This window comes from Lethenteron reissneri, chromosome 50 (genome assembly GCF_015708825.2).
Source record: "Lethenteron reissneri isolate LAM-NWPU_2019-01 chromosome 50, ASM1570882v1, whole genome shotgun sequence".
Classification (NCBI taxonomy): domain Eukaryota; kingdom Metazoa; phylum Chordata; class Hyperoartia; order Petromyzontiformes; family Petromyzontidae; genus Lethenteron; species Lethenteron reissneri.
In genome coordinates this window covers 10,225,148-10,240,132 of record NC_083828.1, presented here as the reverse complement: position 1 = coordinate 10,240,132, position 14,985 = coordinate 10,225,148, and the positions used below count along the sequence as shown (strand labels likewise).

The 14,985-nt window shown below is 54.1% G+C and overlaps 1 protein-coding gene across 1 annotated transcript in view; it reads left to right on the top strand.

The window, feature by feature from the left end:
- Positions 1–13,141, top strand: part of LOC133355215 (small conductance calcium-activated potassium channel protein 2-like) — a 42,363-nt gene extending 29,222 nt beyond the window's left edge. The window contains exon 3 of the mRNA XM_061572577.1: positions 12,719–13,141. Within this exon, the coding sequence (XP_061428561.1) occupies positions 12,719–13,141 (423 nt within the window). The remainder of the gene's footprint in view (positions 1–12,718) is intronic.
- Positions 13,142–14,985: the final 1,844 nt, after the last annotated feature.

Sequence of the window (14,985 nt, the reverse complement as noted above, 5' to 3'; positions counted from 1 at the left end):
GTTTGTCTGCTTGTTTGGTTGTTTATCTGCCTCGTGGTTTTTATCACCTGGTGTAACACCACTGGTGTTCGTCTTGTTTGTCGGTTTTTGTTTGTGTGTTTGGTTGCTTGATTGTGTGCGTAGGTGTTCGATTGTCTGTCGTCTTTTCTGTTCGATCGTCCTTTTTCCTTTGTTTGTTTCGTAGGCTGGTTGGTGTGGTGTGGTCGGTGTGGTGTGGTTGGTGTGTTTGTCGTTTTATGTGGTCGTTGTTTTTGTTTGTTCACCTGTTGGGCTGGTAGTTTGCGTGGTTGTGTGCTGTTGTGTGCTTGTTTTGTGTGGGGGTGATTACTTTTTTTTATCACTTTTATTTTTTTTAACGATTAATTTTCGCTACCACTGCGCTGCTGCCATGCAAGCACCATGGCTCAGCCTGGCAGCATGGAAGCCCTCACAGATCGGCACGGGTTTCGCTGCTTCCCTCCGCTGGGGACGCCGCTTGACGACGTCGCTGAGGCGGTGGCGGCGCACACCGGGCCGGCAGCCATCCGAGTAATACAGAGGGAGAACCGGGGCTACGTGATCTACGTGGCCACGGTGGAGGTGGCGGCGCGTGTCGTCGAGACCGGGCTCTGCGTCGGAGGGGAGGGGGGGCGGCTCGTGCAGTGCAGCCCGCTCTCTACACCGGCTGTTCGAGTGACCGTCTCCGGCGCACCACCATACCTCACGAACGCAGAGCTAAGGGTGGAACTGCAACGCTACGGCGTTGTGGTTTCGCCCATTGTTCTGCTGCACATAAGAACGCAAAGGAAGGAACTGAGGCACGTCCTGTCAGGCCAACGACAGGTGTTCCTCGTGCTCAAGAGTGGGTGTACCGAACTGGACGTGGCCATCAAACGTACCGCTGGCGGCCGCGTCCATACAATATACCTGGCCACGGCCGAGCCACGCTGCTACGCGTGTGGTGGTGCCGGGCACCTGAAGAAAAACTGCTCCACCGGAACGAAGCGGAGTGGAGCTGCAACGAAGGAGACAACACCGATGCTGCAGCAACAACAACAGCAGCGGCAGCAGTGTGAGCAGCATGAGGCGCAGAAGCAGCAGCATCGGGAGCACCCACAGCGGGCGTCGCTGCAACAGGAGCGACAGCAGCAGCAGCAGCAGCAGCGGGAGAGAGAGCCCCCCCCGCTGCCGCCGCCGCGGCAAGAGGCTCAGCAACAGCTGCCGCAGCAACAACAGCAGCAGCAGCAGCAGCAGGGAGACGCCGACACTGCACCGGAGTGCGGAGAGCCGGCACCTGTTGATGAGAATGACAACAACGGTGGAAAGTCCGCCGCTGTTAGGAGCGCGAGGAAAAAGAGGAGAATGGGCAAGCGTGAAAACGGCCAGCCGAAGAGGGCGGCCATAGCTGGCGACGTCGGACAGACGGTCAGCCAGCCAGCCGGCTGCCCAGTGGAGACAGAGGGAAAGGTATTGGAGACCACCAGCGGCGCGAACCCGGCGGACGTGGTGGCGCCGAGAGCGCGGTCGCCGAGCCCGGCTCCACCCGTCCCGGCATCGGGAGGAAAGAACCGTCGACCACCGCCAGCGCCAGTGCTGAGCTGAGCGGAGCTGCAGCCCGGGAGGGCCTCCCTTCACGCGGCCCAATGGGTGACGAGGAAGGGAGCATGGAGCTGACGGCGACCGAGGGGGAAAGTGCTGCAGAGAGCGGCGTTTGCGGGGAGAACATGGAGAGAGAGGCCATGAAGGCCAGAGGTAGCGTGCCGCTGGCAGAGGCGACGGAGGGGGTGCAGCAGCCGGACCTAACTTTGCTGGACGCCGCGGGCGCCAGGTGGGTGCCGGGCGTTTTCGTGCCTCCAAAAAACACCCCCTCGTCCGCCACGGGACGGGCCAAGAGACCGAAGGGTCGGAAGAAGCTGCACGCACTCACCGCCAGCGCCAGTGCTGAGCCGAGCGGAGCCGCAGCCCGGGAGGGCCTCCCTTCACACGGCCCAGGGGGCGACGAGGAGGGGAGCATGGAGCTGACGACGACCGAAAGAGAAAGTGCTGCAGAGAGCGGCAGCTGCTGGGAGAACATGGAGAGAGAGGCCATGAAGACCAGAGGTAGCGTACCTCTGGCAGAGGCGACGGAGGGGGTGCAGCAGCCGGACCTAACTTTGCTGGGCGCCGCGGGCGCCAGTTGGGTGCCGGGCAGTTTCGTGCCTCCAAAAAACATCCCCTCGTCCGCCACGGGGCGGGCCAAGAGACCGAAGGGTTGGAGGAAGCTGCACGCACTTGGGACTGAGCCCGGTGAGGTCCCCGTTCCCGGAACGTCGGCGGATACCGGAGGGTGGGTTGGCGCCGACGGGAGGGCTGTAGCCGTGGCTGGTAGTGATGACTCGGAGGACGATCTGGACGAGAAGGAGTACCCCCAGAAGCTCGGAGGTTGGAGGAATGAGGCTAGGCCGGGGGAGTGCACGCCCAGAACCCTCCTCTTATGGTTGAAGGAGATGGAAAGGAAGAAAAAGGGGAATGCGGTGAAAGAGCTGATGAAGGCTTTCCCCGATAAGCGCTCCCTTGCGGAGGTGGTAATGGACGTGGATTGGGATCCACACGGTTACGGTTTCAGTGCTTGGGAGGCCAACCGGGTGTTGGATTTATTGATCGGAACGGGGCCAATGCTGACGGACGACGACGAGTCAGACTCAGCCTCGCCCAGCCCGGCGTCGCAAGGGAGCAGGGTGGGCGGCGTCAGCGGCGGCACCCCAAAGGGACAGGCGGAAAGGCCGATGAGCTGGCCTCCGATGCCCGAGATGGAGTGCTCCCCCGAATACCTCCTTGGTTTCCTGAAATGGTCGTATGGGAAACGAAACATCCGTGTGCAGGACAGTTTCCCCAACAGGAAGAACTTTATGAGCACAGCCCGGCGGGTGGTCCAGGACCCAAGCACGTTCGGATATAGCCGCCAGGAAATCTTCCGGGTAAAGGCCTTGATGAACAAGGTCAGAAAACAGCCACCATCCCCCCCCATCACCCCTTTCCCCCCCGCGGCGTTGAAGAAGACATCACTACCGCCGCCGCCAGCCGGGGAGGAGGGTGAGGAGGTGGGAGCGGAAGAGCGACTCTGCTAGGCAGAGGGGTGTGAGAGCCCGGATGACGAGCACACCGGACACTGGCTGTGAGCGGTGACGACGTGGTGTGTGATGACGATGAGCGTTAATTGCCATAAAGGCAGGTGCACTGAGTGGTTTTGAAAAGCACACCGGACACTGGCTGTGGGGCGGTGGCGATGTGGTGCGGGATGACGTTGTATAATTTTTGTTGCCATAAAGGCAGGTGTATTGAATGAACCGGAATATTCCAGCGCAATTTGCGCTGGTGAAATAAACTTATAAAAGTCAAAAAAAAAGTCTCACGCTCTCTCACGCTCTCTCTCTCGCTCTCTCTCGATGAGATTACCCGCCGCGATAGAGGCCATTGCGGATTATCGTGAACTCCCGCAAGAGCCTCCGTGATGGAGGAGAGGCTACGGTGGCGAGGAGATGTTGACTAGCTCGCCTGGTACACAGGAGGTCCTGGGTTCGATCCCAACCCTGATGCCTGCTGCTGTATATTTGGAGTTTGCGTGTCTCTCTCTCATCATCATCATCACGGTGGCTAGGAGATGTTGACTACCTCGCCTGGTACACAGGAGGTCGTGGGTTCGATCCCGACCCTGACGCCTGCTGTATATTTGGAGTTTGCGTCTCTCTCTCTCTGTCATCATCATCATCACGGTGGCTTGGAGATGTTAACTAGCTCGCCTGGTACACAGGAGGTCGTGGGTTCGATCCCGACCCTGACACCTGCTGTGTATTTGGAGTTTGCGTGTCTCTCTCTCTCTCCCCATGGTCGCGTGGATTTTTCACCCGGGTCCTCCGATTTTTTCCTCCACATTTAGAACCGACATCACCACGCGTTCAGAGTATTTGGCTACTGCTCTAAATCTCCACACGACAAAATGCCGCTTAGTTGATCTATGATTTGTGATGAACAGGTCGCTATCACAAACGATGGTTTTAGTTTAGAAACCGGTACAAAGGTGGAACCTGTTGGCGCTGTTTCCGAGGTGGCCTGGGCTGTTCGTGATGCTCACTCATCATCGTCACCACACGTGGGAAGTTATATAACGCACGGCCACATAACCTGAATTGATATCATGTATAGCTAAATAACATTAAATGTATATAATGCATAGCCAAATAACCTGTATTTATATAATGTATAGCCAAATAACATGAATTGATATAATGTTTAGGCAAATAACCTCAATTTAGATCATCTTCTTGGTTCTTTCGGTAAAGTCACGTAGAATGGAAATAATAAAATGATAAAAATAAAACATAATAAAATAATTCTCACGACGTTTCGGCCACAACGCAAGTAGCCGTCCTCAGGTGGAGAACAGGTCTGTCGAGGAGACAGAGTCTGAATGGCAAGCCCCAGGCTTGGAGCGACTATTTAAGCTGGGATGGAGGGGGCGAAGAGCGCCTTGGCAAAATAATTAGCATATCAAGAGGAATTTAGCATATTTATGGGAAATGCAGATATGCGATTAGTACTACTTGTGAAATGCGTAGGAGGTTTGGCGAGGGGTTAGAAATTTATATCATGTTTAGCCAAATAAACTGAACGCGCGTCGACTCTAAATGTGGAGGGATTTCAAAACCCGGAGGAAACCCGCGACCACCACGGAGAGAGAGAGAGAACACGCAGGCCCCAAATATACAACATCGCCAGGGTCCGGGATCGAACCCACGACGGAGCTTCCTAGACAGCCCCGCCAGGGAGGGTAATTGGTCTACTCTTCCAAGCGGGGGGGCCCTGTACGTCTCGGAGGAGGTGGACAGTCCCCGCAGCTCGGGTTCCAATTGGCCGCCGTGGCTGACACCGCTGGCGAACGACGTCTCCTCCTGTCGTAGTGAAACTCTGCAACGTCGCTTCGACCGCGCGTGTCCTGGAGATGGACTCGAACCGACCGCCTCTGGGATCGCACGCCCAGTGCGTGTGCACGCCCAGTGTGTGTGCACGTGCGTTGAACTTCTGTCGCACTCTACGTAGCCAATCGTGCTAATCGGAGGTGCGGGGCGCGGGGGGGAAGGACAAGAAACTAAACACAACAACTGTTATGAAGAAATGAGTTGGTTAATCTCGATGATGATGATTTAAAAGTGCACAGCTCCCAATGGCTTCTTAATTATATCGGAAAGGAAGAGCATTCCAGACGGCCGCGGAAGTGCATCCGAAAGCGCCGCGCGATGCGGTTTGTGCGTCGCTAACTAGGCACGCCCATGTGTCAGCATCCCTTTAAACAGTTTTATTTTTTATTTTACCAGGCAAGGCCCATTGAGCTATGCAGCTCTTTTTCAGAAGAGACCTGGCCATCAAAAACGAAAACTCAATGAAGAGGCGGTAGGAATCTCCTGTCCGTCTGTCGTGCATCCAAAAATGGGAGGGGTGGGGCTGGGTGGAGAGGGGAGGGTGGGGAGGGGCTGGGTGGGGAGGGTGGGGAGGGGGACGGGAGGGTGGGGCTGGGTGGGGGGTGTGAGGGGTGAGACTGGGTGGGGAGGGGCTGGTCACCCCGTGGTGCCCTTATAAAACTCAACGTTTAACCTACTCACGCCGGCTTGTGCCCGCCCTCACAGTCGGCCATATTTGTGGAATACACCACGCCGCCGTTGACCCTGGCCATTGACCGAGCAACCCAACGTTCTTACCAGCTCCCTCCGCATGAAAGTGTTCATCATCATCACCACCACGTGAAAGCGCATTGCAGCCAAATACTTTCTAAACGCGTGATGACATTGATTTTAAATGTGGAGGGTAAAAAAAACCGGAATGACCCCGAGAAAAATCCACGCGACCCCGGGGAGAGAGAGAGAGACACACACACAGAAACTCCAAATATACAGACGACAAGAGCACTGAATTAATTGTACGATGGAAAGAATTCCTCTTCCCCTCGCCCACTCATTCCTTCCGCGCTGACGAGGTGCCTTGGAAGAGGTGGGTGGTGCTCACACTTTACCCCACGACACGAGACCTGCCCAGGGGGCTGTGGAGGATGGTTGGGGTGGCTGACGGGTGCATTTAATTAACTTCGTAGGTGCTGCTCGCTAACAGCACTTGCCCCTACGGTATGTTGGGGCTATACGGGGGATCTTTGTCTTTGTTTCTTTTTAAGACACTCGCCCACTAATGTTGACAAAAAAAAATCTGCGTTGGCAGTGGCGCACAATGACCAACTAATAAAACTCAACACACAACTTGTAAACGGAGCACCCTGGCTTTAAAAGGAAATGCAAATAATTAATCGGCGACGTTTCTGGCAACGGCCCTTGCATTGAGGAAAGGCCACTTCCCAAAACGTGTAGCCTATCCTGTGTACTAAATCATCATGTGTACTATATCATCATGTGTACTATATCATCATGTGTACTATATCATCATGTGTACTATATCATCATGTGTACTATATCATCATGTGTACTATATCATCATGTGTACTATATCATCATGTGTACTATATCATCATGTGTACTATATCAGCATGTGTACTATATCATCTATCTACACATTTAGGATCACGTGCAGTGCTATCGATGGACGTGTTGAGTTATCCTACCCCCATCGCATAAACCTCGGCGACTTGTTCCAACCGCGGGCAGTGAGAGAACGCCTCGACACACCACGCCGGCGTTATTGTGTTACATCCACTCACTTGGGCGCCGCGGTGGCTAGGAGATGTTGACTCCCTCGCCTGGTGTACAGGAGGTCGTGGGTTCGATCCAGACCCTGATGCCTGCTGCTGTATATTTGGAGTTTGCGTGTCTCTCTCTCATCATCATCACGGTGGCTAGGAGATGTTGACTACCTCGCCTGGTGTACAGGAGGTATACTCCTGGCCCTGACGACGACGCCGCCTGCTGTGTATCCCCAACGTGGTCGCGTGGATTTTTCTCCGGGTCCTCTGGCTTTCCCCCCTCCCCCTCGCGTTTAGATTATTCGGCTGCTTTATATGTCCACGTGATGATGATGATGAGCCACTTCGTTGGGCTGTCATTTGTGATCGCCAGGTCGCTTCTGAACAAGAGCTGCCTAGCTCAGTGGAGGCCTTACCTGCTAGAACACAAAAAATAGTGAATGTAGTTTAATCTAGATTTGAAGCTTTCGTGACTGCAGGGATCCATACGTAGGTATAAACTAAAATAAAAATAACTCCCGACGTTTCGATTGCAACACAAGCGATCATCATCAGGTGGGAAACCCACGGCAAGAAAAATGTAGTTTAGAAATCAGGTACAAAGGTATAACCTCTGCACGTCTCTATTGTACACACACACAACAGGTCAAGGCCACTGAGCCCTGGGTGATCTGGTCGCACGTGATGACAGCTCGAAGCGGCTGATGATGATGGTCATGGTGATGATGATGCTCACTACCTCGTCTGGTATACAGGAGGTCGTGGGTTCGATCCTGACTCTGACGCCTGCTGCTGTATATTTGTAGTTTGTAGTTTCTCTCTCTCCCCGTGGTCGCGTGGATTTTTCTCCGGTTCCTCCAGTTCTTTCCTCCGCATGTAGAATCGACATCACACGTTTAGAGTATTGATGGTCATCATCATCACCATCACCGCACGTGGGCCATTCATAGTAGTGGCCAAACGTCATCTGAACTGCGCGTTGATTCCCACTGTGGCCGTGGCCAGGAGAGAACTTTTGACTCGTCACGGAAGAGGGGTGGGGGCGACGTGGGGGAGTGGGTTATTTAGCGAGCGGAGTAATCGATGTTTGCCTCCGCGCTCCGCTCCGTCGGAACTCGACGCCTGTGAATGATAATTTCGGAGCGGCAATTTACAGGCGAGCGAGAAGGAGCCGACAATAACATACCTCATTACCTACCTACCGCGCTGTTAATTAAGCTAATTGGTGCCATCAAGCGAGTATGCCGGCGGGAGGAGGGTGAGTGGAGGCTCTGGTCAGAGCACCACGGCGGCTAGGAGATGTTGACTACCTCGCCTGGTGTACAGGAGGTCGTGGGTTCGATTCCGACCCTGACTCCTGCTGCTGTATATTTGGAGTTTGCGTCTCTCTCTCATCATCACGGTGGCTCGGAGATGTTGACTACCTCGCCTGGTATACAGGAGGTCGTGGGTTCGATCCCGACCCTGACTCCTGCTGCTGTATATTTGGAGTTTGCGTCTCTCTCTCTCATCATCACGGTGGCTAGGAGATGTTAACTACCTCACCTGGTATACAGGAGGTCGTGGGTTCGATCCCGACCCTGACTCCTGCTGCTGTATATTTGGAGTTTGCGTCTCTCTCTCATCATTACGGTGGCTAGGAGATGTTGACTACCTCGCCTGGTATACAGGAGGTCGTGGGTTCGACCCCGACCTTGACGCCTGCTGCTGTATATTTGGAGTTTGCGTCTCTCTCTCAAATGACACCACAACCACATGACTTTTCTTTTGTATTGTGCGCGGTGCTTTTAGCACCACAGCGCGTCGATTTGTAGCGTTAATTTTCATTTGTTTGCTAGTGACTCTGTATTTCATATTTAAATAACCTCCAGTGCTTTTGCTGCTGGCGGCAATAGAAGTTGTTTAAAAGTCAAGTCTCATCATCACGGTGGCTAGGAGATGTTAACTACCTCGCCTGGTATACAGGAGGTTGTGGGTTCGATCCTGACTGACGCCTACTGTATATTTGGAGTTTGTGTGTCTCTCTCTCCTCGTGGTCGCGTGGATTTTTCTCCGGGTCCTCCAGTGATTTTCCTCCACATGTAGAATCAACATCACGCGTCTCGAGTATTTGGCTTTGATAAATGACCACGTGATGACGATAAGCCACTTGGTTGAGCTATAATTTGTGAAAGTCAGGTCCCTCTTGTTGTATAGCTCGGTCGGGCCATACCTGGTAAAGTAAAAAAAATGTTTAAATAGGTAAATTATGGCCAGCGTAGTAACGGCAAGTAGTTACTGTGTCAGAGGCCGGTCTTGAAACTTCGCAACGGCCCAGCGCGTGTGCGTGTCTGTGTATTTTTAAAGAGGGCCCCTTTAACTCGTGAAAATTATTATTATTTTAAATCAAAGTGCACCCAAAAAATGCGTTGCGAGCCCACGTCCTGACTCACCCAACGCGGATTGGGTGCTGGGTGGAGATCGACCATGCAACGCCCCCACCCACCCCCACCCACCCCCACCCCTTGGGTTGGAATGAATGGATGCAGTCGGTATGCCAATTATTTGGTGCAGCAATTGGCCGAGCGAAAATTGTACGAACGAGACGGAAAGTAACAAAGAAATAATACACACGAGACGCAAACATAACAAGAAAATCCCCCCCCCCAAATTGAATGGTGACCTCCCCCCCCCTCCTCCTCCCTCCCCCCGAGATTCCGTAACATGGACCTTGGCATCACGATCCCGCACAGAGCCTTGGGTGGCAGCCCCCTGACCAGCTCAAATAGGGGGCCCAGAATTGAAACATTGTCACGAAAAAACTGCCAGCAGCAAGGGGCAAACCGAGACGACCCATGTGTGTATATATATAACTGGTTTCATCGTTGTTAGAACTCATCAGCGTGGCATAGCCACCGTTGCCTTGCTGCTGTTCTGGCTGGCGCATCTCTCCGCAGTATCCGCGATGTGCACCTCGACCCTAAACTAAACTAACAACGTTCTTTAAAATTTATGTTACCCAGGTAAGGCTCCACTGAGCTGTATGGATATTTTTCAGCCAGCCACCAGGCCTATCGCAAATGATAGCTCGACCAAGTGGCTCATCGCGTGTGAATGAAGAGCGGTAGCCAAATACGCTGATCGCGTGATGTTAAATGTGCGGGCAAAATACGGGAGACGCGGAGAAAAATCCACGCGACCACAGGGAGAGAGAGAGAGAGAACACGCAAACTGGGAATATACAGCAGCAGGCGTCACGGATCAAACCCACTACCTCATGTATAGCAGGCGAGGTGGTTAACATCTCACAGCCAGCCACCTTAGCACCCTCTCGCCACCATGACCCGGTCATTGCATCAGCCGGGCGGCGGTGGTTGTGGTGGTGGTTGTGGTGGTGGTAGTGGTTGTGGTGGTTGTGGTGGTTGTGGTGGTGGTGGTGTCGGTGGTTGTGGTTGTGGTGGTAGTGGTGGTAGTGGTTGTGGTGGTGGTAGTGGTTGTGGTGGTTGTGGTGGTGGTGGTGTCGGTGGTTGTGGTGGTGGTGGCTACGCCGCTGCACGTGGCTGCCTGCAATCCGGCAGCAATGTGGAGGCAGGCAGCGCGGGTGGGTGGATCACACGCAGATGGGGTTGTTGTGAAGCTCCCTTGCCGTGCCCCGGCTCGCCAGGAGTAGGCGGCACAGCAGAGTGCGGATTCCACCGGTTCCCTCTGTACGGGATGGAGTGTTTCCCCCTCGCACGCGGACGTTGTCTCCGGATGCTTTGGGTTCCTCCCATACGTATGAACGCTCATTAATTGGCCGAAAACACCTTTATGCATAGAGGACAGCAAAGCTTGGGCAATTGTTGGTAGCGCCGGTTCCTCGCGGCATTGTGGCTGCTGCTGCCGCCCCGCTCCTCGTCTGTGGTTCCTCCTCCTCCTACTGGCGTCTCTGAGTCGTCCTCTCTCTCTAAGTCGTCCTTTCTCTCTCTAAGTCGTCGTGCTCTCTGAGTCGTCCTCTCTCCCTAAGTCGTCCCCTTTCTCTAAGTCGTCCTCTCTCTTTCTCCTTAAGTCGTCCTCTTTCTCTCTCTAAGTCGCCCTCTCTCTCTCCTTAAGTCGTCCTCTCTCTCTCTAAGTCGTCCCCTCCCTCTCTCTTTCCCGGAACGAGTGTACACAGTACGGCAGTGCAACACTAGAAGTCGACACTCTAATTGTTCACAATTCTCGTTGTGATGTCCTGTCAGCTGCTGGGTGAGCGCGTGTGCTGTTATCGCGTCTCGCGCTGTAAGGGGTCCACACCCCCTCGCTCTGTGAGACTTCACCGTGAATCTTTTCCAGTCACACACCCTTCGTACCATGTTACGGTTGGCTGCGTACGGTGCGAAAGAAGTTCAACATACAGTTCATACTACGCGCGGCCTGGGTCATTTATTAATTCAGTAATTGGGGAGGGGGGGGTCAGGGTGAATGTGGTGGTCAGGGGTAGATTAATTGGGGGGGGGGGAGATGAGTGGAGTTGGGGGGCAGGGGAGATGGAGGGGAGGAGAACGGGAGGAGGAGGAAGGAGGGGGGGTGGGGGAGAAGGAGAGGGGGGAGGGGGTGGAGAGGGGGGCGGGGAGAGGAGGGGGATGGGGGCTCCCCTTGTAGCCGTGGCACTGCGCTATTTTTATCCCGCGCACCTATTGATTGTCACGCTGCCGCGTGATTGATCCACGGCCATTAAACGAAGAGCACGCTCCCTAATTAAAAGAAGCCCGTTGCGTTCACTGGGGCCCGTCTGTGAATTATCATTATCAATGTTGATGTTGAAGTAGGCGAGTGATTCAAGGCGACGAGACGGAAGGACGCAGCTGACTCGGGAACACCGCGGAAAGATTTGCGCGAAGCTTAAAAAAAAATGATACAAATTCGTTATAAGGCCTTTTTTTTATTTTTTTACACATTGTCAACGGAGAAAATGTTGGACGCAACAAAATGTAATGAGAACAGATACAGGATAGAAAGTAAGCAAATTAATAAGAATATGAATAATTATCATAAATAATTATTAGAATATTATAAAAATGATAATTACAAAGCAAATGTAGGAACAAAAAATAGCAGGATACAAAGTAAACGAATCAATATTATTATTAAGAATTAGTTTGTATTCATAATTATTTTAATTTGAAGGTGTAACTCTGTATCGACGCTACTGCAGTGATCGCCCCCTCGTACAGAGCGATACGGGACGACTCGGAGGGAGAGAGAGAGGGAGTGGATGACTTCGAGAGCGATGGGGACCACAGAGAGAGAGAGAGAGAAGGGACGACTCAGAGAGGGGGACGACTCAGAGAGGGGGACGACTCAGCGTTGCCAGGAGTAGGAACCCCAAACGAGTGGGAAGGCAGCTACATCAGCCAGGCAGCGATGACACCACGATCTGCAGTCCTCTATATATGAAGGTGTTTTGACTTAAAACTTTCGTGACTGCAGGCATTCATATCTATGTACGTGACTTTATCGAAAGAACCATAGAACATGGAGGTGTGATTGGCCAATGAATACGATGACAATGCACCTGCTTCCCATATTTGTGTCTCCACAGGAAATGACGTTTTTCTTTTACATTGCATTAGCCAAATGGCTTTCTGGGAGTGGGTTTATTTTCCAGCAGCATTTGTATTAAACATTCAAAGTCTCATCAGCAAAGTGAGACTTATCTAACGATGAACCACTGGTTCAACACGGTTTCAACGTTCACAGTCTCATCAGTATAAGTCAGGTTAGCCACTGGTCCAACACCGTTTCAACATTCACAGTCTCATCAGCGGAGTCAGCTTAGCCACTGGTTCAACACGGCTTCAACATTTACAGTCTCATCATTATAAGTCAGGTTAGCCACTGATTCAATGCGGTTTCAACGTTCACAGTCTCATCAGCAGAATCAGGCTAGCCACTGGTCCAACACGGCTTCAACATTCACAGCCTCATCAGCCGAGTCGAGGCTGACCCTAACCTTCGCGGGTGCCCATCCTCCCCTGACCCACCAACCCCCCTCCCCCACCCCCCTTTCCCCGCGCGCAGCTCTTCATGGTGGACAACGGCGCGGACGACTGGCGCATCGCCATGACGTGGGAGCGCATCTTCTTCATCGCCCTCGAGCTGTCGATCTGCGCGGTGCACCCCGTGCCGGGCCACTACACGTTCACGTGGCGCGCCCGGCTCGCCTTCACGCACGACGCCTCGCAGGTGGAGGCCGACGTCGACATCGTCCTCTCCATCCCCATGTTCCTGCGCCTCTACCTGATCGCGCGCGTCATGCTGCTGCACAGCAAGCTGTTCACGGACGCGTCGTCGCGAAGCATCGGCGCCCTCAACAAGATCAACTTCAACACGCGCTTCGTCATGAAGACGCTCATGACCATCTGCCCCGGCACCGTGCTGCTCGTCTTCAGCATCTCGCTGTGGATCATCGCCGCGTGGACGGTGCGCGCGTGCGAGAGGTGAGGCCGTGGTCACGGGGGGGGGGGGGGGGGCGCGGGGGGGTGAGTGCGAGAGGTGAGGCCGTGGTCACGGGGGGGGGGGGCGCGGGGGGGGGGGGTGAGCGCGAGAGGTGGACGCGAGTTGGGGCGGGGGGGGGGTGTGCGGGCTGGGTGAGTGAGTGAGTGAGGGGCGTGGGGGTGAGTGAGGGGTGAGTGAGGGGTGAGTGAGGGGTGAGTGAGGGGTGAGTGAGTGAATGAGTGAGGGGTGAGTGAGTGAGGGGTGAGTGAGTGAGGGGTGAGTGAGTGAGTGAGTGAGTTGGGTGAGTGAGGCTGTGGTCTGGAGTGAGTGAGTGAGGGGTGAGTGAGTGAGCTAGTGAGTGAGAGAGGGGTGAGTGAGTGAGCCAGTGAGCGAGTGAGGGGTGAGTGAGTGAGAGAGTTGGGTGAGTGAGTGAGTTGGGTGAGTGAGGCTGTGGCCCGGAGTGAGTGAGAGAGAGGGGTAAGAGAGGCTATGGTCGGGGTGAGCGTGCTGTTGGTATGTATGTTGAACTTCTCTTGCACCATACTTAGCCAGCCGTGCTAATCGGAGGAGCGGGTAGTGGCGGGTTTAACGACACATTTATAGTCACGCAATCTAACCTGGATGGGACCCCCTTGCCTCGTCATTTTCTCGTCCACACCCCCAACCCACCTCTTCTTCGTAACCCGGAGCCTGGCATGAGCGTGCGGTGCAGGAGTTTTGAGACTCCAGCGAGAGATATTCCTGGGGGGAGTTGTGAATGGCACCGAGATTGCTCGTGCTGTGATCTTGGCAACTGTGACGTTTCCCAATCACGTGGTGTGGTGGGCGGGGCGGCGAGAGTGACGCGTGGCGCCTGAGCAGTCGCCCAGTCGCGCGCCGTCTTGGCCCTGTGGCACGTGTCGTGTGGCACTGGGGCACGTGGCACTGGGGCACGTGGCACTGGGGCACGTGGCACTGGGGCACGTGGCACTGGGGCACGTGGTACTGGGACACGTGACACTGGGGCACGTGACACTGGGGCACGTGACACTGGGGCACGTGACAATGTGGCACGTGGCACGATTCGAGTACGACGTTTTGCTGGTTGTAATTACCGAAATGTAAATGTTGTAGGTTTACTCTCCAACACACCGGTGCGCTGAACTGGTAACGAGTTGGCCACGTTGTGTTTACGTGACGGACCTTGCTAATTGGTTGTGTTGGGTGGTGGCGGGTTTAACGACGCATTTAGATCTACGCGATCTCACCCACAAACCTCTTATGGATATTAATGGGCGCGAATGCCCCGCTGCGTGTTAAACCGAGTGTTAAACCGCGTGTTAAACCGAGTGTTAAGATGTTCAAACGCCGAATAGACGCACACCCGTCATGTCAAGGCGTCACCGAGTCTGCGTTAAGCACGCATCACGATTGTCGTGAACCATGCAAGCACACGCGCTCTGTCAGTAATGTCGCGCATTGTCCTTGAAAGTGATTTGCCTGCACCAGGGGCCAGCCTCCTCTGTGGCCTCGTCTCACCGGTGTGACACCAACGAACGCCGCGTGGAACTCCCTTCCCTCTGGCATGAGGATGCCACTGAGAGACATGCACTTTTATATCATCTACATTTACAAACGTATCTCTTTAGAGCTGCTTTCTGCGTTGTAGTTTGTTGTCCTACCTCCCCCACCGCACATCCGATGAGCAACGGTTGGCTGTGCACGGTGTGAGAGAAGTTCAGCATTCATACTGTACATCGTATCATGAACAGCTGTGGTCGAGCAGTTACATTCACGGGACCGTGTTTTCCCGGCATCAAGCGTAGAGTTTCTGTATTTGTGCGTGCGTGTGCACCGCCGCCAAAGCAGCA